At 44.8% G+C, this 22,705-nt stretch overlaps 1 protein-coding gene across 4 annotated transcripts; it reads right to left on the bottom strand.

Annotated features, from left to right (window-relative positions):
* Window positions 1-82: 82 nt before the first annotated feature.
* On the bottom strand, window positions 83-22,021 carry LOC125298419 (phosphoinositide 3-kinase regulatory subunit 6). Of its 4 annotated transcripts, none has more exons than XM_048249130.1 (20): window positions 21,928-22,021; window positions 13,310-13,452; window positions 12,831-12,935; window positions 12,132-12,223; window positions 11,581-11,649; window positions 10,329-10,461; window positions 10,172-10,241; window positions 9,728-9,914; window positions 8,339-8,489; window positions 7,542-7,628; window positions 6,736-7,180; window positions 5,968-6,061; window positions 5,662-5,784; window positions 4,931-5,041; window positions 3,786-3,888; window positions 3,292-3,362; window positions 2,498-2,588; window positions 2,142-2,194; window positions 1,947-2,053; window positions 83-1,784 (listed from the first exon to the last, which is right to left on the bottom strand). In XM_048249130.1, exons 2-20 carry the CDS (start codon window positions 13,398-13,400, stop codon window positions 1,628-1,630), a joined length of 2,340 nt encoding a protein of 779 aa, XP_048105087.1. In that variant the 5' UTR covers window positions 13,401-13,452; window positions 21,928-22,021; the 3' UTR covers window positions 83-1,627. The 4 variants fall into 4 exon arrangements, with proteins under 4 accessions (XP_048105087.1, XP_048105089.1, XP_048105088.1 ...); XM_048249132.1 differs by having other exon boundaries at window positions 13,349-13,452; XM_048249131.1 differs by lacking the exon at window positions 21,928-22,021 and adding an exon at window positions 14,684-14,864.
* Between the last annotated feature and the right edge of the window lie 684 nt (window positions 22,022-22,705).

The raw sequence follows: 22,705 nt of genomic DNA, 5'->3' as shown, positions 1-22,705 counted from the left end.
AAGTCCATGATGCTGTCACTGTCACCAGGTTTGAACCCCTGCTACACCGTGGTATTAAAACAACTTATTTCAGTCATTGTTCTCTACAAACATAATACTTTAATGTTGAGTTACAAATGTTATGTCTATTTACATAAAGTAGGCCTATACATATGTACAAGCAACATCATTTACAAAATGATGATAAAATAAATTACAAAAAGAGTAACTGTAGACCTTTACATGTTTAAATATAGTGTGTGTGTGTATGTGTGTGTAGTCTGTTTTCATATTAAAAGATCATGTGTGATAGCATAATTAGTAAGCATTTGGTGGCTAATTTAGGTTCATTGATTAATGTTTTTTGCTCAAAGTCTGCTGAGGTTTGTTATTGTCAGCTGAGGCAATTTTGTGCAGTTTCATATCCTGATGAATTATGAATATCTCACATCAAAGAAGGTAGGGCCTACTGGAAAAACGTCTTGATTTACAAATTACACTACAGGCAATGTCATGAAAATGCTTTAAAAACCCTTATCAAATTGGACATGCCATTTCTTTTACATAATCATGACTGATCTCACAGGAAATTTGCACAATTTATATAAAGTGGAGCGATACTTGGCCTTGAAAACCACACAGTCTGCAGTCACTGCTTCAAACAAGCACAGAGCTTTGCCATTGGCTGCTGTGTCTGTGCTGGTCTGTTATCAGCCCCATTTGGTGCATGTTTACAGGCTCTCACGGAAGACCAGTGTGTGCAAAAACATGTGCAAAACACATAAACAATTAACAAGAATGAGGAGTCCTCCTTTTCTACTTCAACACCCACATTTGTTGGTGAAATAACAAAATAACCAAATTTCACCCTTCCCGTCTGTGGTCATGAAAGCAACGGGCTATTTGGCTAGAAATGTTTATGACTATTTGCTTCCCACTTATAAGGGCAGGGCAGTCTATGAACACTAGAGGTGTTTTGAAGTGCACAGACAGAACCAACAGCTAGAGGGCCCTGATGAGCCATTTGTTACATTTGACAGAGAGTGTACTAACGGGTACCGAATTAGACTTGAGGAATCTACCTTTAAACTGAAACAGGAAATGTTAGATATGAAGAATAGCTTTTGAAAACTAGGTCTTCAAACCACTAAATGACAAAAGCATACCTAACCAGACGGAAAGGACTGATATGCACCTGAAATGAATCATACCACATGCTAAGTACAGGTACCACTGAATCATCAATATTAGTGTCATATGGATTGAGCAATGGATGAGAGAGAGAGGTGTTATCATACAATATTGCTATACCAGTATTGATATATTAGTACATTACAGCACAGTATGGTTCAGCTATTGCCCCATAGTCCCTCATATCACTCCAAGCACCCAGCCATTTTTGAATGACTATGAACTGACTTGTGTTTCAGCTTTCTGTGAGGATAAAGATGATTTCTTTACACATGATCAGCCTGTGTTCTTCAAAGATTGTTGCATGTGAAAAGGGAAGTTATCTCTTAAACGGTAGTCCATCAGAATGGCGTGACAAGGCTGGCGGTTCCAGTGTCTACGGTTCTGGTGTCTTCACCACCTCCATGAAGTGACCAGCAGAGGTGTCCACTGTCCACTCTGTCCCGTTGTCTTTTTGTCAATGAATGATGCCAGCAAATGTGTTAATAGGCAGCGACAGGCGCTTGTTTATGTACTTGCTAAGGCCAGCCTCAATGTCATCTGCGACATTAAACTTTGACCTCATTGTCTTTTGAAGGCAGTATCCCGGATCAAGACAGGGAGCAATCTCAATACTGTGAATAAACAACAAACAAACAAAACAATTATACAAAATTAAGTTTTCAAATTCAATTCAAATATGTCTTCTTGTCACAAATAATGAACACGATATGTGTATGACAGATGTTTAATAGATACGGTCTACATCTGAGAGTAATAGTTCCTTGTGATCTTACCTTTGAACATCTTTAAAAGTCCTGCGTGAGTCATTGTCCAGGCAAACAGTGAATGTTGTTCTTTCTAGAGACCTGATTCTAATGTCACAGGTCCAAATCTTTGGTTCCTGTCAATGTAACACACAAATTGTGGTGGTCAGTCAGCATAAACATTCTGACACACAACATGGATAAAATGAATATGAATTGACTTACCAAGCTACTTTTGGGTTTCATGTCAGTAAAGCTAACAGTAAGACAGTTGAAATCTGAAAAGAACAAAAGCATGAATAAGTATGTGGTTTGCAGCCCAAAATTACTTATTTCAAAATGAACTTATTTCAAAATGAACACTGCAAATTATCCAGTAGTATCCAGTTGCTAAATACCATCAGCAATCATTATTTTTACAGTTTAGTCCACCAAGTGTGCATTTGAGTACAAGAAGGCAGCAAAAAGTCAAGGCACATTCAAATGGGCAAGATATCATCCACAATACCATCATGCAATCATTGAGTGAATGTAGCAGTGCGCATAATGGATGTGGCACAGTGCCTATTATGAGGCCTTACCCTCGGTTTCATTTGGGGGAATGGCGCAGATCTGAACCCCAGATGCCCTCAGTGACAGGCTTTTGTCAACCTCCCTGTTGCTTAGCGACACCTGTGAGAATGGTAACACAAGGTCAACGATAACAATTGAGAAGCAAATCTAGCATGATACGGGACACAGGGACACAGGAGCCAGTGATCCTGTAATTCTGTGGCTTAGACTGGCTGACCACACACCTGTGGGTCCTCACTCTGAGTGGCACTGGTCATAACCGCTTGGACACAGTGTGTAAGTGGAGCACCGGCCACCTAAATGTTGCCTACTGTGGAATTTAGCGCTGGCATATGACTTTATTCTTATAGTGTTGAAATTGTGTCTTAGATTTGGTAGTGATGATTTGCATTGGTTTGATCAGTTTCATGAGAATGATAATGTTGGAAATGATTGAATTGACATGATACCTGTTCTAAGTAAAGTAAAGTAATCCTTTCTATTCCCGTGCTCCTATAGCAGCTCTGGAGTAGCCTAGCACAGGCCATTCCATCCACAAGATATGATCTTTCCATTGGGTACACTGTCTGTGTTATTTAGCGCAAAATAATGATCAGTCTTATAGTTATTTTGGCCGGTGTGGTTTCTCAGGCCATATCTAAGGCAAATGTAGTCTTCAAAGCTTGCTTTAAGGGTTTATAGATCGGAGGCTTACTTTCAGCAAAATGTTAACCTGTAAGTTGCATAATGTGAGCAATATAATTTCATCTATTATAGTGATATCAAGTTCTTGTTTTCTTGTTTGTTGTTTAGCATGAGTCACCTTTCTGTAGTTGACTGAGATGGCGGCACCGTAGACTTCCGGAGAATTCCTCTTCTGTCTCATGGACATGTCTGAGTGGAGCATACAGGGTAAACATTAGAGCCACACACAATGGGTCAACACCAAGCAATCAGACTGTGGAGTGGCCAATCAAGACCAAATATAAATAAACAAACATGCAATATGACACACACATGCACGCACGCACACACACACACACACACACACACACACACACACACACACACACACACACACACACACACATTGACAGACAGACAGACAGACACACACAGACACACACACACACACAACCACACACACACACACACACACACACACACACACACACACACATTGACAGACAGACAGACAGACACACACAGACACACACACACACACACACACACAACACACACACACACACACACACACACACACACACACACACACACACACACACACAGATAATTGCATTCCCCCTCCTAATGTACCTTTCATAGAGGCTTGGAGGGCTTTAAAATCAGGGAAGTCCAGCTCCAGATGAGAGAGGAACACTTCCTCTACTGGCTCTTTTGTGAGGTTAGAAAATGAGATCTGTGAGGAGGAAGCACATACCAATCATCACTTTCAGCTTACTGATGCCACCTCAGGGGGAATCCATAGAGCACTGAGGGACGGTTATAAAATGACCCTATCCTGCAGTTACATCAGACACTATTCTATATATCTAGATCGACTGTGCCCTGCTCAGCTCAACAGAGCCCATCCCAGTCAATGACAGTGACTCATGAAAACACTGAGGCTTTTTCTCCACTGGAATTGTACACCACAGTAGACAAATGCTATACGCAATCTCAGTAAAGATGGGTTTCATACAAAGTACTAAAGAAATGGAAAATGTGAGAGAATTTAGTCAAGATCACTGTTATGCTTTCAGATGCTGTGTGAACATTCCCATTGCTAAGACTCTCTTGGTGGAACAAAGAGATACTGCCTACGCATACACTTACAGTCCAATGGAAAGAGTGGAAACAGTGGAAACAGTGACTTTAAATACTTAATGAATGTAGTGCCCACTACACAAAACAACAAAAAACATATCGCATAAAATATCTCTAGATTCTTAAAGAATGTTAGAAGTCAGAGAATCTCTATCAGAAGCTTTTCTATACATTTTGACATTTTCCATTCAAACAATTTCTCAGCAACACTAAAACAATGCATGGCACTGTTAAGAAAACGATACATTTTTACACTATTTCTTTATTTTCCTTTTTTGATGGCACCCTTTATCTTCAGCAATACATCTGGTTAACATCAAAAGGTCTATTGTTATGCGCTGCATATACAGCTCTGGAAAAAATGAAGAGACCACTGCACATTTTTCTGATGTCATCCTGCGGTTGCTGAGTGACATTCAAATGAGTTGACCAAATTTGCAGTGGTCTCTTAATTTTGAATAGGGCCGTCAACTCATTAGAATGTCACTCAGTGACTAGGATGATATGAGTAAAATGTGCAGTGGTTAATTTTTTTCCAGAGCTGTATATACATATATGGAGAGGAAAATGACAGCTCTTTTGAATTCCTATAGGACACGCATTCTGCTTGGTTGTGTTGAGGACAGATTCACTACCTTGATGTAATAGATGGTGAAGTAGACCGGCTGCAGTGCAGTGCGCACATAGTAAGAGATGACATCAGAGAGGAAGGGGTTGGGCTCACATGTCATGCCAGGGCTGGAATGCTACATGGGGTCAAAGGTCACACGGAAGAGATCATTGTAGCAGCACATTCACAATATAGGAATACACATTCATAACTGCAAACAGGTTGTGTGCATGATAATCTCAACTAATCCCACTTGCAAAAATGATATATGACCATACTGTAGAGTCAGTCTGCTAGTGAAATGAACTTTGAGGCACTTTGAGGCAGTTTTACAATTGTTGGCATTCAACATAGTTCCACTGGTCAGACACTAGCTCTGTTGTTTAACATAGTTCCACTGGTCAGACACCCATAGCCCTGTCGTTCAACACAGACTGACGGTAGCTGATCCTGAGTGTTGTTGTTTACAGAAGGCCACAACTCATTTCCTTTTCCTCCCTCTTTTTAAGATACGTTCATAAAAGAGTTTCTCTTCCCTTCCATGATGAAAACATTCACAAAGGGATGTGTCTGATGGAGCAGGGCACCAGAGAAACAGATCTCCAATAATCTTCATTCTATTTGTTTTTTTCCAGGCATTAACTCAGTGGTGCGTGTGTGTGATCATGTCTACATGCAGGATAAGTAACATTTAACTGCTGCTAGCACTGACTATAATTTGGCTATTTAAAGCACATGAGCAGTTGTAGTGCATACCGTTTTGGCAAGCTTGGGAATCATGTGGCCCAGACTGGTTATGTTGCACTCGTACCACGGATCTACCATACCCAAGTAGGACGCCAGGGAGCAAGGGCTGCTCGCCACGCTTGAGGTATTCTCCTGAGGGGAGATCAAGAAATAGACACAGACTATGAGACAAACACTATCAATGCTGAACTGAAGATGACACACCTTTTGTCATTTCTTATTTCTTATCTGATGCCTCACTAGGGGCAGCTACCGGGCGATGCACACGATTTGAGGATCTGAGTGGATCTGTTGAACACCACGTGAAAGACTTACTTTGGCTGGGGAGCTGGTCTGGTCAGAAACAGGGATGTAGTAAATCTGCAGGTTGATTTTGGCTGTGAGGAACTGCCTTCTCGCTTCCCTTTTCCTGACAAACAGAAGCAGAAGGCCATTATGGAGGAACCGCAATTAGATCACCAGAAGCCCTCAAGTGACCTCCGAGGGCTGTTAGAAAGACCAAAAGAGCTGATGCGATTTGTGCATGGCATGAAATCTGTGCCCAAACACACACGCGCACAAACAGATTTATCCACTTCCTTTATTTAAATTCAAGCCATTTTAACCATGATACTCCGCATGCTGGTCAATTTCACACCACTTCATGTCAGGCTTTAGAGAGAATGCAGCAGTTACAACTAACAGCACAGTGCAGTTGTGATTCTCTGTGCTTTCTTCTGTAGTGATATCAAACTACAGTGATGTGGAAATCAAGTCAACTGAAGTCAAGTCAAGGTAACATACAATAAAAGCTTGTGTGCACATGTTCCACATTATCTGGTTCATTTAACAGATAATCTTCTACAAAGCTACTTCAAAGTAAAAAAGTGGTAATCTACTTTTTACAAGGTAATCTCAATTTAGGATGAAGTGCCTTGATCAAGTGCACAACAGTGGAAACCCAGAATTATCCCCACATCTGGTGGCTGCATGCTAGCCCAGCTCCTTAGCCATTGCACTCATTCCACCCCTAATGCAGTATACAGTAAGCAGACACACACTGAGGCCAGGAACAAACTAAACCAAAGCAGTGTGAGTGTTCACCTGAACCAGTAGTAAGCCCTGGCCATCCTGCCCAGCACCCTGTCGTCCCCCATCATGACGATGCGGGCGGTGAACTGGCGTTGCTGCTGCTTGGGGAAGGGCATGGCGCTGGTGCCCGCGCGTCTCTGCAGCATGCCCGCCCCGCTGCCCGCGGTGCCCCACACGCACGCGCCCGTCTCCTCCAACGCGTCCTGCATCAGCGCCACGCTGTCCGTCACCGAGGGCTTGACCTTCATGCCCCCGCGCCGAGACAGCCGCCCCGACGAGGGTGCCACCTGCTCCGTCGCCTCGGGCAGGTCGCGCTCGATGCCGCTGTCGGTGGATATGACGGAGTGGCGAGGCATCTCGGGGTCCAGGTCAGTCGACAGGTCGGCCATGAAGTCCTCCGGGAAGGAGAAGGGCTCACAGAAGGAGTTGGAGCGGATGAACTTGGCCAGCTCTCGCCCTGTCACGCACAGCAATGCAAGAAAGAGGAAATGAAAAAAGGGCTGTCAACAACTCTTAACCCACACAATAAATGATCCAACAGCACAAAAGTCAAGTACAACATAAATAATAGCAAGATGGGGGGGGGAATATGAATATGGGGTATATGAAACTATATCCACCTAAATGTTGAGTGAAGAGAGTGAACTTTAAGCCACTAACAATAATAATCAATACAACAAATGAAAATGTCCAAAAATGAGCCAGTGTCCAGTAGGGACATAGGAGACGTGTAATAATAAGGACTGTCTGAATGAGCCAGTGTCCAATAGAGCCGTGTAATACAGTAATAAGGACTGTCTGAATGCAGGCCCACTCACAGAGTTCCTCCTCCTCACTCCAAATGTGGAAGCTCATCTCCGGATTGGGAAGCGGAACGTCACACGGCGAGCTGTGGGACAATGGAGCTAAAAGAGAGGGAAAGAAGCCCAACCCGTCACCATGACACCAAAAACAAACGCCAGCATCCTGTGCGGCACAGACAGCTGCTAGACAAAGAGCATGAAAGCAGTCCGCAGGGACTGGAGGATGCATTGGCTGAGGCACAAACTGTCTGGAGCAAATAGAACTGGGAGAAATACAGCTTTCCTCGGGGATCCCTGAATCTGAAATGTATTTCAGAAATAGAATACAATTTTTAACTGGAAGTGAAATACCATCCATTTAAAAAAAAAAAAAAAACATAATTAAATGTATTGATAGAGGACAGTGAAGAGTGGCGTTTGGGAAATGACCAGGTCAGACTCAAACCCGGGTCCCTGAAGGCACCTGGACACAAGGTGGCACGGTGCGACAGTGCCCCCAAATACCCCCCAGTGCCCCCCAAATACCACCCAAATACCCCCCAGTGCCCCCCAAATACCACCCAGATACCACCCAGTGCCCCCCAAATACCCCCCAGTGCCCCCCAAATACCCCCCAGTACCCCCTAAATCTTTGACACAAAAAAGAAAGAGATAGAAAATAGTTCCCTTATACGTTTAGTGCAACTTCATCTTTAAAACAACCCAAATCAAATTGTTTTGCTCAACAAATTAATGAGTACTTCGGCCAAAAAAAGGCCTTCCCCTGCCACACCCCCCCCCCCCCCCCTGGCCACATGTCCACCTGCCATTACCTTGGTCAACTGAGGACCTGAGGATCTCAGTGTAGAGTGTCTGCAGCCTGTCGGTCAGCTGGGAGCGCTCACTCCGACTGGCCTCCGCACTGTGCTCCATCGCCGACAGCACTTCCTGGAAGTACGGTTCAACATCCTGTAACGACTGACCCTAAAACACACACACACACACACACACACACACACACACACACACACACACATAGAAAGACAGAGATAAATACAAAGGTAAAAACTGAGTGATAAATAGATTAAAAAAAACAGGTGACAGTCCATCCGGGTCGGGGACAACAGCAGCTGGACGCTCCAGTGGGCATCCTGTTGAGGCGTCTCTGGTAATGACGATGCACTGATGATAAACTCCACACACTCAGAGCACTCTTTACACCCGGGGGGAGGAGCAGGTCTCGCTCTGACTGCTACTGACTTCTCATCTCATTCAGAATCTTTGCGGTGCGTACTGGCTAACACTTTGGAGTGTGGCAGACTGCTCCTGTCACTGAGTGTGATTACTGTGGTAGATTACACCCTAATGCAGTAAATGACTAGCTGACTCAATCAGAAACGGTATCAGTACTCATTAGCCAATGTACTGCGCTCAGCAGACGCAAATGAAAAAGCTGAGAAATGGTGATAACAGCCATTAAAAACAATAACAGCCATTAAAGCCCTGTATTAATTCAACTGAATAAATGAATCCAGTGGATCAGGGCTCAACATTGACTTTTAAAAGTGGCTAAAAGTGGATGCATGAGGTTTTGGTTGCCAATGCCAACCAAATCTTGTTGCCTATACTAAGAGAACTTGAGAATCTAAGAACTTGAGTCGTCTGGAAACAGTTTAAAAGACCAAAAAGAGAAACAGAACTTGCAGTGCAAGTTAAATGCCAAAGCTGAACTCTATGCGCATGGCCCCTGTAGTATCTGAGCCTCCTACACACAGCCTCGACTGCGAGGGTCCCAGCTGCCGCACCCCAGCTGTGAGAAATGAACACGCTTTACTGTAAACTGCAACCACGGGAACCACAGAGGACCAGCAATCTCGAGAAAGAGGTCGGACCAGCGACCCACGCACGCACACACCACAACACATTATATTACATGAGATGTAAGACGCAGGAGACACAACCTTTCTTGGCAAGAGTCCTGACATTTTTAAATCAGATTAAGATTAAGATTAGATTGATCCTCACAAATGTTACAATCCACAGCGATAAACCACATCGAAAACAAACACGCATTTCGCAAGCTCTGAAGAGTACAAATGTGTCAGGGCTGCCCCGCAGATGAAGTGTCATGAAGGCTAGTGGTCAATAGTTGTTGTTCCCAAGAATCACTTTCAAGAAAGAACACAGGCGTGCGGACTTGACCGCGGGCGGCATGAACTGACCTGAAGGGCGTGAGCCAGCGCAGCGGCCTGGCACCGGTCCTCCCCGAGCGCTGCCTGGAGGCTGTGCTGCACGGCCGAGCGCATGAGGCCCAGTGGGCTCTGGAAGCCCTGGCCCGACTCGATGTCCACCCTCAGCACCTTCGCCAGGGAGCCTGCGAGCACGGCAGGGTCAGCGAACACAAACACCCTGAGGGAGAAGCAGGACGGACACAGGGGCGGTTACCACGGGGACGGTGACTCAGTGGCCGCCACCACAGGGCTGACTCACGCTTGTACTCAGCGACTTTTAGCGCTCATGGCCAAGGCCACACAAGAGGCAAGTCAGGAAGCACTGCAGCACTGCATTGTTTATGCTATATATAAACCCATGCCCCCCCCACACACACACACAAAACTATTCATGGCCTGAATTTAAAACTTTTAAAACTTTAATGCATCACTCACTTCTCCTGAAGAGGATAGCTGTCATTCTTCAGGCTGTGTTCTGAAACCAGCAGTCTTTGGTATAGAACACCTGTTAGGACAAAGCAAAGATGTTAAAGCTGTTTGGTTGACTTAGTGGAGCTTGTGTGTGTGTGTGTGTGGGGGGGGGGGTGCGTACCTGGGGTCCCCCGCTCCATCTTCATCTGTCTGGAGTAGGTGAGGCCCACGGTGCAGTATGGCTGAGGCAGTGTCAGCAGCCTCTTACAGAAGTCATACATTCTCTTATAGAGGTCGTCAGGAATGAACGGGGTCTGGAAACCACACACACATATGAGCACACACACACACACACACACAGAGAGAGAGAGATGATTTCAGAACAAGATGCAGTTACAGCAAGGCCATTAATCAGTGGAAACATGACGATGGAACAGCACAGCTAACTCTTACAGTCAGTGTAGGCACAAACACACACGCACACACACACACACGCGCGCACACACACACGGGCACACACACACACACACACACACACACACACAGAGAGAGAGAGATCATTTCAGAACAAGATGCATGTATGCAACTCTCTTGAGAGTGAGATTAATTTATTTGATTGGCTCCACGCATTTCGCACCATTCCAGTGCGTGAGTTGGCAGCAGTGAAGATGCATTTACAGCAAGGCCATTAACCAGTGGAAACATGACGACGGAACAGCGCAGCTAACTCTTGCAGTCAGTGTAGGCACACACACACATACACACACACACACACACACACACACACACACACACACACACACACACACACAGATGATTTCAGAACAAGATGCATTTACAGCAAGGCCATTAATCAGTGGAAACATGACGACGGAACAGCGCAGCTTATTCTTACAGTCTGTGTAGGCACAAACACACGCGCACACACACACACACACACACACACACACACACACACACACACACACACACACACACACACACACTCACACCAAACAGTGGGTAAATATCAGTCACAGAAACGTTCCATCTTGACCAGGAAATGCAGGTGTGAGGTGTGCGTATGAAATGAAACCACTTGTGTGTCATTTGGAGCAAGGTGCAGAGCCTTCACCAGCCTGAGAGGAGCGCTGCGCGTGAGCGGAGTCATCGTGCGGACTTTAGTGGAGTGTGTGTGTGCTGTACCTGTATGATGGCGTACTGTAGATCAGACTTTAGTGGAGTGTGTGTGTGCTGTACCTGTATGATGGCGTACTGTAGATCAGACTTTAGTGGAGTGTGTGTGTGCTGTACCTGTATGGTGGCATACAATTCATGCATGTTGTTGACTCACTTTTTCTAGTTCCTTGATGACCACCTTGACTAAAATCAGGTTGTACTGTGGGTGATGATAACTGTAGATCAGACTTTAGTGGAGTGTGTGTGTGCTGTACCTGTATGGTGGCGTAGATCAGGGTATGCAGCAGGGGGATGATGTGCAGCTTGCAGTCCACCCTCTCTGCCTAGAGACACAACATGTTTGGAGACACGTCAGGAAATGTGCTCCCCCTGTGCACCCACCAAGCCATCTACCCCTTCTGTACACCAACTACAGGTTGGGATCTCATGCTTTTAATTAAATATAAATTGTCAGCCTACTGTTGCTATTCTCTGTTAATAACAGAGATTGAGATTTTGTTCCAAAGTGGCTGATGAATAACTATTGTTATTTATCCACATTTAGATTCATTCATTTCAAGGACACTTTTACTCACAAAGCTCCCATTAGAGAATCCAACATACAGTACAACATCACACATTAGAACAATCAACATCAACACCATGTACACAGCATTCAAAATACTCAACTGTCTGGAAAATATGATGTATGCATAAGACATATTGAACAAATGTAACATATTTAACATACAATTTATTTAAATAAAAGTTGTTGTTGTTGTGGTTGTTTTCTGAGGCCTACAATTCATGCATGTTGTTGACTCACTTTTTCTAGTTCCTTGATGACCACCTTGACTAAAATCAGGTTGTACTGTGGGTTTTTCTGAACCTTTTTGTGAAGAGTCCATCTCAGCATCCCTGTGAAAGCAAACAAGCCAAACACATGAGCAATGACACACGTGCTCACACACACTGCTGCCCAGTCAGCATAGACTATTTCACTGATAAATCACGATGGACACCGAAAGCTGGAAGTAATATGAGAAGTTTGTAAAAGCTAAATTGCTGTGAACGTCAAAAAGTGACTGAGTCATATCCTCATGTGATCTGGGCTTATAAGGGCATATTTATAGTTGCAGATAAAGAGCCCAACACCAAATTATCCATGTGTGCAGCAGATCTGATAAATCTCCCATCTCATTTCACACTTGACCAATGACTAATACTGCTGTGTTTAGTAGATGCAGACTCAGGAAGGAAGCCTAACTAGATAACAAACATGTTATGATGGCGAGACTAAAATAAACATGGATGACTTGCAGATGTCCTCCGAAGACCTCCTGCTCCTCATGTGGGTGTGGAGGTGAGTATGGTGTGGAGGTGGAGGTGAGTATGGTGTGGAGGTGGAGGTGAGTATGGTGTGGAGGTGAGTATGGTGTGGAGGTGGAGGTGAGTATGGTGTGCAGGTGGAGGTGAGTATGGTGTGCAGGTGGAGGTGAGTATGGTGTGGAGGTGGAGGCCGTACCTTTGTGTACCCGCGCGGTGGAATGTCGGCTGTCCAGCTCTCGGAGCACAGCCTGCAAACTGCGATAGATGTCTGACTCTGGTGCAGCAGTGGAGACACCAGCATCTGCAACAAGGAAGCACCATTTACCTTCACTCTCAATGGCACTACTCCATATGGTGACATGTGATACAGTCAGTAGTGGACATTTCAATTTCAATTTCAGAAGTAGACAGTTCAAATCTTAGCTTTAAAGGTTTAGTGATTTGCAAGCCTCATCAGTTGCTAATGTCAACAACACAGCAGGAACTTAGTGGTAGGTCTGACGTTCAGCTAGCGGAGCTAATCATTCATTTCATATGTACACTGAACAACGATGTCGCCTCTTAACCATCCAGTTATTCTTTAACCTACTCATTGCAACCAAGAATCCAGATAACCAAATGGGCAACATGCTGGTGCTGTGACTGCTGAGGTGGAGCTGAGAGTGGTGTAGTTACCTGTGACTGCTGAGGTGGAGCTGAGAGTGGAGTAGTTACCTGTGGGCTCCATGCTGCTGCCCTGGCTATTAGGAACATCCCAGAGGGCCATGCTGCTACTGGGGCTCTGTCATTGTCACGTGGCGTGGGCCTACTGTACACTCCTGCGCAGGGAAACAGAAGAACAGAAGGCTGAAGAGCGCTTAGGATGTATCATGGTCCTAGAAATGTGGATCCTACAAGCAGGTGCTCATCGATGTTTCATGAATGTGCAGATGAGAGGAGTGAAGAGGAGCACGTTCCTGAGATGGTCGTACATTTACACCTTTCATTTCTCATTAGGATTTAGAGTGGCCCTGAAATCATTTTCACAAACTTTCACAAATGGTTTTGCTATCAGCATTATGCAAACATGGCAAATACACAAACGCGCGCACACACACACACACACACACACACACACACACACACACACACACGTATCTCCTACCATTAGGACGTGACCAGGACAACGCTATGCCAACATAAGACAACGGTATGCCAACATAACTCTAGTGGCACATTAACTTTTCCTCATACAAAAACACCTGAACCACTGATTAAACAGAAACCACTTCCCATGCCGGTAAAAAACCTCTTTATCTCAGTTTGTAGATAACACAAGCTGTCAGCTTCACGTGGTTGGGGTGAGCATATTCAACAACCTAGCTTAAACACTGGCATGACAAGTCAAACTGAAAATAGCCACATCTGTGGGAGGCTCTGACGCTCCACAAGAAATATGCTACAAAACCAAATGAATCACAACCACAAGAACCTCTGGTAGAAAAACAATTTTAAAAGGGATTGTCTGAAAAAACACCGGGAAAAAAATAAAGTGTGATTTTTAAAAAGTTCCACAAGAGGCAGCCTGGTTTCCAATATTTGCCCAGCTGAAAGCGAAACGCCTATTACTTAAATCATACAGACAAAACACATCACATAGAATGATCTGCTGACTCCTCCACAGCAAGATCCAAACAAAAACACAGAATGCCAGCACGCGTACGCTGTCATCTGCACACCTGTTACTGTGAACAGCACTCATACAGTCTGGTGTCGGCCATTAACACCAGCCAAACCTGCCAGGGCCATTCAAAGTGTGAATGAGCTTGACAGATTACAGGAACACCACAAAACTAATACCCAGGAAAGAGCTGAAACTAGTTGTGGCTTTAAAACCGCGAGTGAACATGCTGAGCGAAGCGACTTTCCCAGCGGCTCAGTTTCTCCCTGACTCAGGCCATGAATGGACACATTCAGGCTCCAACGCAGCCGGCCAGCTCCCAGAGGCCCCTGGGAGAAAAAAAAACAAAAAAAAAGGACGAGCCTCTCCGTCTCGTGGAGCCCTCTCACCTGCAGGGATCTTCGCCTCACTCGCGCACTCAGGGCACCTGCCGTCACGCAGGCCGCACGTGGATCCGACAAACACGGGTGTGTGTGAGAGAGAGGCGTCGCACGGGAGCTCGAGCTGCTGCCTCTACTTCCTCTATCTGCTGCTGCTGCTGCTGTCACTGCAGTGGCCAACGCTGTTCTCAGAGCTCAGAGCTCTACTCACACACCGCTGCCGTGCTCGAGGGGGAGGAAGCGCATGAGTGTGGGAGAGAGAGAGAGGGAGAGAGAGAAAGAGAGACAGAGAAAGAGAAAGAGAGAGAGAGAGAGAGAGAGAGAGAGAGAGAGAGAGAGAGAGAGAGGGGGCAGCTCAGGGGGAGGAAGTACAGCTGTCATCATCAACTTTCACTAATGATAAAAATAAAATACATTTGGCTGGAGAAGTTATCTATAAGTTATGGGTCATCTTATGGGCCCTATGGGTCATCTTATGGGCCCTCCTATGTCTCTCAGTGACCCTCAGATCACCTCTCCTGTCCACCTACAGATGCAGAGGGGGTGGAATTATTTTGGGAGTGGGGGTGGGTGGGGGAGATTTCAACTCCTAATCGCAGCACGAAGATTTAACATAGAGGGTTATCACCAGCACAGCTTGGGCAGTGGAGCAGAAGCGTGCACAGAGCCCCGACCGCATGCTTCCTGTTGCTCAGCTCGCACTCAATCAGCCTGCGCTGCCGAGCAACAGGACCTGACACACTTCCTGCCGCCTGAATGAGTAGGCGTTCCACGCGTGTGTGTGTTTGTTTGTGTGTGTATGTGTTTGTGTGTGTGTGTGTGCTGGCGGATATTTTTAGCCCGGGCCCTGAGGTAGGACGACAGCTAAATGTGTGCAGCAGCAACCAAAATAGATTTGATGGGTTGTCAAAACGGTCCGTCCGAGACATCTGTGAGTTTGTGCAACTGGGGCCTGATGTTTGCAAAAGAAGCTTGATAAAAAATTACCTCCTTCCTCCTGTGAGGAATGTTAAGGGTGAGGCGGTGAATGTGTGTGTGTGTGTGTGTGTGTGTGTGTGTGTGTGTGTGTGTGTGTAAGGTGTGTACGTAGACGACATGTGAATGTTCTGGTGTGAAATGATCTGAGCTTGGAGAGTTTGCTAAGGTCTGCCCACAGAGTTTCCAGGAGTTTCACACCACCCCACATCCACTCCATCCGCTGTGGCTCCATCAGCCACAAATGGGTCCATTCACAACTCAACAGCCTCATACACCACAGGGTGTCATATCAGACACATGCTGTCCACAGAATGATCAAGCAGCTACTTTTCTATTCTGCTGTTCAATAACTGTTCAATAACACCAAACTAAATTGCAACAGTGAACTATCTACACTGGCAATTGTAACTGTAAATAAATGACCCACATTGATGAGTGGAATGGACTGGATGATGTTTTTATGAGGGTTGATGCTGTTGGATATAGAGACTGAGGCTGTTGCCACTTAAAGGTGTAAGTGTTGTTGGGTAATGTTACTTCTGTTGACGTTCAAAGAAAACAGAGAGCTAGCTCGCGACTCCCTCCCACTCCCTCCAGTGCAACTGAAACTTTCCTGAATGCGCAACTCATCGGTGATCGGCTGGAACAGTTTGTTATGTTTCATGGTCCAGGCTGGACTGGGCTATTTTTGCTGCCATTTTGCTGGGCTGTCCACAGAGACCACGCTTTTTTACAGTGTAAGATGTAGGGTCTGGGGACTCACCATTCGCAGTGCTCAGTCCGAGGGGCGGGATAATCAGTTGTCTTTCAAATTCCCTCTACACGCAATAGGATAGCGCTACAACTCATGACTCCAATGCGTTTTCCCACCAGCAGAGTGAGTTGGCTAGTTCCAACTTCTGCCGACTTAAAAAAAGCTTAACTCATGTCACGCTGTTCGCCAACAGCAACATCCATCTTCTTTGTTTTCAAGTAGCTGGGAATTCACGCCGAACCGTTGCAACTCTGCCATCAATCATTATGTTAAGCCCGCCTACTGACTCTATACAAAATGTGATTGGCCTTATCGAAGTTTAATTTTTCCAGCTCGCAAGCCAACGGAGAGTTTCCAGACTACCCTGGCAGCGTCTAGATTTCTAGGCTAGGGACAGGCTGCTAGCGGATGGTGAGGAGATGTTTGCTGTATGTGACCGTTTCGTTTTTTAGCTTAGAAACCGCGTACCATCGCTTAGAGCACCTTCTAGCAAACCATCATTAGATGAGGGCCAACAATGTGATGATATAATCGTTAAGGTGCCAATGTGGAAAGATGAGAACATCAGAGAGGAGGATCCAGTCTCTCTGCTCTGTAAGCTCTGAGGGTTACTGCAGGAGCACCAGCACTCTTCAGTCCTGCTTGCTTGTTTGGAGGAGCATGAGTAACGTCCTTGCCCTATTTGGCTGCTCCATGGTGGTGGAGAGTGGAAATGTAAATGTGACAAGGAGGACAACCGGGTCTAAATCGGTGAGGAGAGAGACAGAGCGCCGTGCCAAGAGGTGGCTGTGTAAACTTGCCCTGCCTGTCATCTGGAGAGAGAGAGAGAGGGAGACAGAGAGGGGGAGAGAGGGAGAGAGGGAGAGGGAGAGAGAGAGGGAGAGACGGAGAGAGAGAGAGGCGTCTCTGTGCCAGGCCAGGCCTGGCGGTGAGACTGGAGTCCTGCCTGTGAATAACGTGGCCCTGGCACAAATTGCATTTCACCATGTTGGGTATGTTATTTATAGTTTAGGAGTTACTTTTTGCAGTGTTATGTAACTATATAGTTCATGAGATGTTCCAGCAATTAAAAAATATGCTAAACTTATCCAATTAGGAAAATAAATATGTTTTACTACATGTATTTATCCTTACGTGTCTTATGCAGCCAAATGATGAAAGGGATTACTATTTTTGACTTCCAGCTGAAACACTGTGAAGGACACAGAGTGACTCAATGAGGTGAAAACAGCAGGGACGGCCTGTTGCCTCCGGCTCGACTACAAGGGCCTCAAAAAACAGGAAGCCGTTCAGTGGCGGCATCTCAAAGAGGCTGTGGAAGAGTGTGAGTAGTGGAAATCCCCAGTGTGGGGACACTGTCTACCTCCTGTCCTTAACTTCACTAAGATGCAGGTCGCAAGACTGGGGAAAGAACCCTCAGAGCTGCGAGTATGTGTGAAAAAGTGACGTGCCATCTCCAGAACTATTATCAAATAAGGGTAAACACACACACTCCGGGAAATCAGGGGGAGGACACCCAAAGAATGAAAAGAGAAACACAGAGGTTTGCAAAAACATCTTACAATGCCTACAAAAAGAATAATAGCTTTGTACAAAAAGTGCACAAACCGCTAAAGGTCGCAGCCAATGCAGTTGAACATTAATGGTATAAATTTCACAGAATGCCCAAACAAAACACAGGTATCTGTTTCAACGGCAACTCAAAGACTGAGAAGGAGTACGGGGAGAATATCAATCAACAAGACTTCCTGTATTTACAGCTGCACAATGTGCGGAAGTTCTTTTTGGACCCCTGTGCGCCCAGAGCTCTGGCCGTCTACCTGCTCTGAGCAGGGGGGCAGGGAGAGTCTGGGGGTTGAGGTGTGTGTGTGTGGGGGGGTGGGATTGCTTCCTCTATCACCATCCTGACTGGACACAATGGAGTGAGCGGCAGGTTTGCACGAGCGCCTCACACACATGGACGATGCATCAGGGCCGGGGCAGCAGGAAGTGGAGGGCGAGGGCCCCAGGACCGGAGTGTGAAGTGGGTCAGTGGCCCGGGGAAAGGGTCATCCTCCTCTGCCCCTGCAGCCGTTGGGGCTTGGGTGACTGGCAGTTGGTTAACTAAATTGATTTAGGTTTATCTGATTCACAATAAGCAGGTTTCCATCCAACTTCCATCCAATGCATATTGTGACTTGACACTGCCTTCTTCGCCCCTGCAGCCGTTGGGGTTTGGATGACTGGCAGTTAACGACCGGGATGCCTTTTTATTGTTTGTTTTGTTGTTTCTTTCTGATGATTTCATTTAAGGCGTTATCTATCAGCATCCCTCTTGGTTCACACCACTTATCAAATAGGTAATCTGTGTGCCGCATGAATCTCTTTGAATTCTTTGGTGAAAATATAAAACTAATTCAAAAACTAGAAGAGGGTTGAGAGTAATGCTCTTCCCTTTTCCCATTCTGTCTGCTGGATGTGACATGACGCTGATGGTGCTGCTTGGTGGTCAGCTTGAGGAAGTCCCACAGCGCAGAATAAGCACAGTGACAGCCTTAGTCATGAAAATGAGGTACTCTTTGGGCAATTCCTCAATCTGTCCATAAACGCATGTGTTCCCATAGCAGCACTCTGGCTTCCTCACCTGACTCGGTGACAGGACAACACTAATGTTCATCCCTCTCAGTGGCTGCGCTCAGATTTATGACTGCTGCAGTAAAAATGACACATGAGCTGGACAAGTATGACCCAAATAAAAATCACCCTGGCTGTACTGCACAGACCTGATGAAGTACAAACCATCTCTGCTATGAGGTTATAGTTTTCTAATAAGTGAATACATCTTTCTGGCTAATATTGATAATGTTCAATAAGACTAAATACAATGTAAGTCCATTTCCAGCCTGTAACCATAACAACAACATAGGCTACATTGTTTTCAGAATACTGTATGCCCTGTTACAGTCAGTAGCAGAGAGGGTTCAAGCGGAGCTAGTAATCAAGGATCTTTGGTCAGTAGGATGTACTCGGCAGAGAGGGTTCAAGCGGAGTAATCAAGGATCTTTGGTCAGTAGGATGTACCCGGCAGAGAGGGTTCAAGCGGAGTAATCAAGGATCTTTGGTCAGTAGGATGTACCCGGCTGACATCAGTTTCTCTTCCTTCTACACAGTGCCAGGCATGAGGAGCAATATATATCAAGCAAATGTAATTACATCTGTACAAATGGCTAGGTCAGTCTTTTTGTCTTCTCTACAATTTCACCACTAGCATTCTCAGCAGTAGAAATTATGTCTTAATAGATTTGTTGTTACACCTTGTATACAATTTGTTATACAACCCACAAGTTCTCATTAAAAAAAAATCAGTCTTAAAAAAGATTCAGCGCTGTGGTCGCAGAGTTCTTTCACTCTGAGAGTAAAATTAGAGTTAGCCTTTCCCAGATTTTTTCGACGTTCTCTTGGCAAAGGTGTTGTTATGCAGGAGAACTGTATTGGACGACGGCAGAAGACGTGATGCAGTCTGGTCGGAACAGGACGTACCTTGTGCGTCAAGGAAGACCACGGCCCCATAACTTGGCAGGCCAGAAGCTTGGGCTCAGTGGTGAAGACACACACAGGACCTGGCAGCCACCGCATGGTGGCAAAATAATCATTCCTTGGGCTTGAGCTCACTACTCTATACATGACACATCTAACCACTGTCTTAAGACTTCTTTGGCCTGTCTGCTTTAATGGCATGGACTCTGGATTTATTTATTTTGTGGTCAGATTAAATTCAATGTGGCTACAATCTGATCCATGTTGTTAATTTGCTTCTGTTTCTTCATTGGCTCAAGAACAAGTGGCATCAGTCACACAGCAACAAAAAGAATCTGTAGCATACCACAGTTGTCAATGGCAACTAGACCTTAAGTAAAAATATTTACAAGTAGACCATTGCATCATTTAGTTGTCTGACAGTTCCTGCAACTAATGCCACACTTGAGGTCATGCCACAAAACCAAGTGCTATTTTTGACGCAGGCATGGCGTAGTCACACAAATTCAAGAAATATTCTGAGCAGCAGTCCATCTTATTCTTGTTCTTTTAACAAGTGTCTGGTAAATTTCAAAGCTTCCCAAAAAAGACCTTTCTTAGCGGTCACCAAAACTCAAGGGCGGACTGTGGCAACACCTGATGAGAAAGGATGCCTTGTTTTTGTCTTGACCTCATAAATTCATATAAATATTATCTTAAGCACTACAAGATTCTGACACTGACATTGTTAGTACAACAGTATTATTTGTTTGAACTGAAAAAGTCCTTCCTGTCATTGGGGGTCTGTGTTTGAGCTTGCATGATACAGATGAACTATTTTCAGTGAAAAGGAGTAAAAATAGAAGCATTGTTCTTCCTCCATTCAGGTATGACTTGAAAAGCATCGATGGTAAATAATATTTATAATATAACATAATATAATTTTAGAATAAAACAGTATATGCTGACATGCATACAATTCTGAAATAACGGTATATTATCTTCTTAGTATGATTCCATCCATCTGTAGCCTATCATTAAAACAAATGAGCAGTATTAGCCCTGGAGAACAATTATCAGAGGTGTGGTCAGAAATGAATAATTAATCAGTGTTTTCTATTTTAGAATCATCATCACCATCATTAGTCTACGGTAGTAGCAGGCCTACCTGTGTTTGAATTAATATTGTATGCATACAATTTGTGCTAGTGTGGAATATTTCGGACATGCTGATGAAAGGTTGCTAATATGTAGGCTACTTGATGTAGGCTTACATGTGTGTTGATGCCTAATATCTGGATAAAAAAAAACAGAGCTGAAGTCAAACTTCATAGCCAAGGCAGCAAATAGACGACAACAGCATGAACCCTGAGCCCTTGACTGAGCCTTCAATCGTTCAGTCATGCATGCACCAGAGTGTGAATGGAAACAATGGGCGCAGCTATGGCCACCGGTATGTTGCTTTATTCATTGTATCATTTCTCAGAGTTGACTCGAAACAATCTGACAAGAAGAACGGTGCGTCAGGACTGCACAGGCGCTGATCATCGCGTGCACTGTCTACATCGCAAAGAGTTTATGTGAATATCAGCCTATATCAGTCTACTCATTATTCCTTTAAATTATACAGGCATCTGAAGTGCACGATTGAGCAATGTATAGCATACAGGTCCATGGCCGTCTAGTCCCTAATGTGCCTTTGTTTTTTCCAAATGAATGGAAACTTCTGAACAAACCAATAACAATCCGCGAGATGCTGATGTGTCAGTATATGGTGATAACCACATCACATGCCAAATACTTAGGCTACTTTGGACAACAATACACTATGCTACGCTAGCCTATATTTTGACCAACTGTGATCACCCCAAAAGTTTAACTATGGCTATGCACGCTCACAACAGTTAGGCTACCGGAACTACAGTATGATATAAGTTGATTTTTTTATGAGCCGGAATCGACCAAACAAGACAAAATAGGCAAAGGATGATTAGCAGATACAATGTATAGAGGAAATCAATCTTACCTGTTCGTGAACAACATAAACTTCAACACAGTTAGTCAGGCTATCAGTTCCTCCTTGTCAAAGTCAGAAGTCAGTTCTGGCGATGTAGACTGCACTGCGCCGTTAACTGATTGGCAACGCCTACAAGCATGCCGCTATAAACTGTTTTGTTTGTCTATTGCCATCTCTGACCACTAGGCTTTCAAGTAGCTTATTGTAGTCGAGTTCATTTAGTTGCCTTATTCAGGGATTGTCCATTATTGTCCAAGAGTGAGTGATGCCACATTAACAATGTAACTGTGTAAATGTAAAAATGTAATCTTAACAATGTAAGAGTAGGTTGTTTTGTAACACACTGGGGTAAATAATTAACTAACTGATATTATAATGTACCATCCCCTTTGATGGAGCCTGTGGCATCACTGGTTGAAGCATTTTCTTTGTGTGAATGATCCTTCATCCTTGTTGTGTGACATTAAAGGCATGATGCCTCATGCTCTCTTGTGACGCCCAAATGACCTGTCCCATCCTAGAGCTCTATGAGGCCTCCATTCAGACAGGCCCTCGGCCTAAAGCGACTGTGGTCATCTGAGATGTGAGGAGGAAGGTCAGTATGGTCAGATGACCAAAAGTGGCGTCATTTAATGACCCATGTGCTCCAAGTCGTTAGAATGGTCCTATTTTTAAATTCCAGACAGTCGGGAGCTGATGTTCAATAACATTAGCGACTGTTTCATGCTGTATTTGTGCCTTAAAACGTGGCATGGTTATATACACAAACTCACCACACATGAATGAA

Source organism: Alosa alosa, chromosome 7, assembly GCF_017589495.1.
Source record: "Alosa alosa isolate M-15738 ecotype Scorff River chromosome 7, AALO_Geno_1.1, whole genome shotgun sequence".
In the NCBI taxonomy this organism is placed as follows: Eukaryota; Metazoa; Chordata; class Actinopteri; order Clupeiformes; family Clupeidae; genus Alosa; species Alosa alosa.
This window is presented reverse-complemented; position numbering and strand designations above follow the sequence as displayed.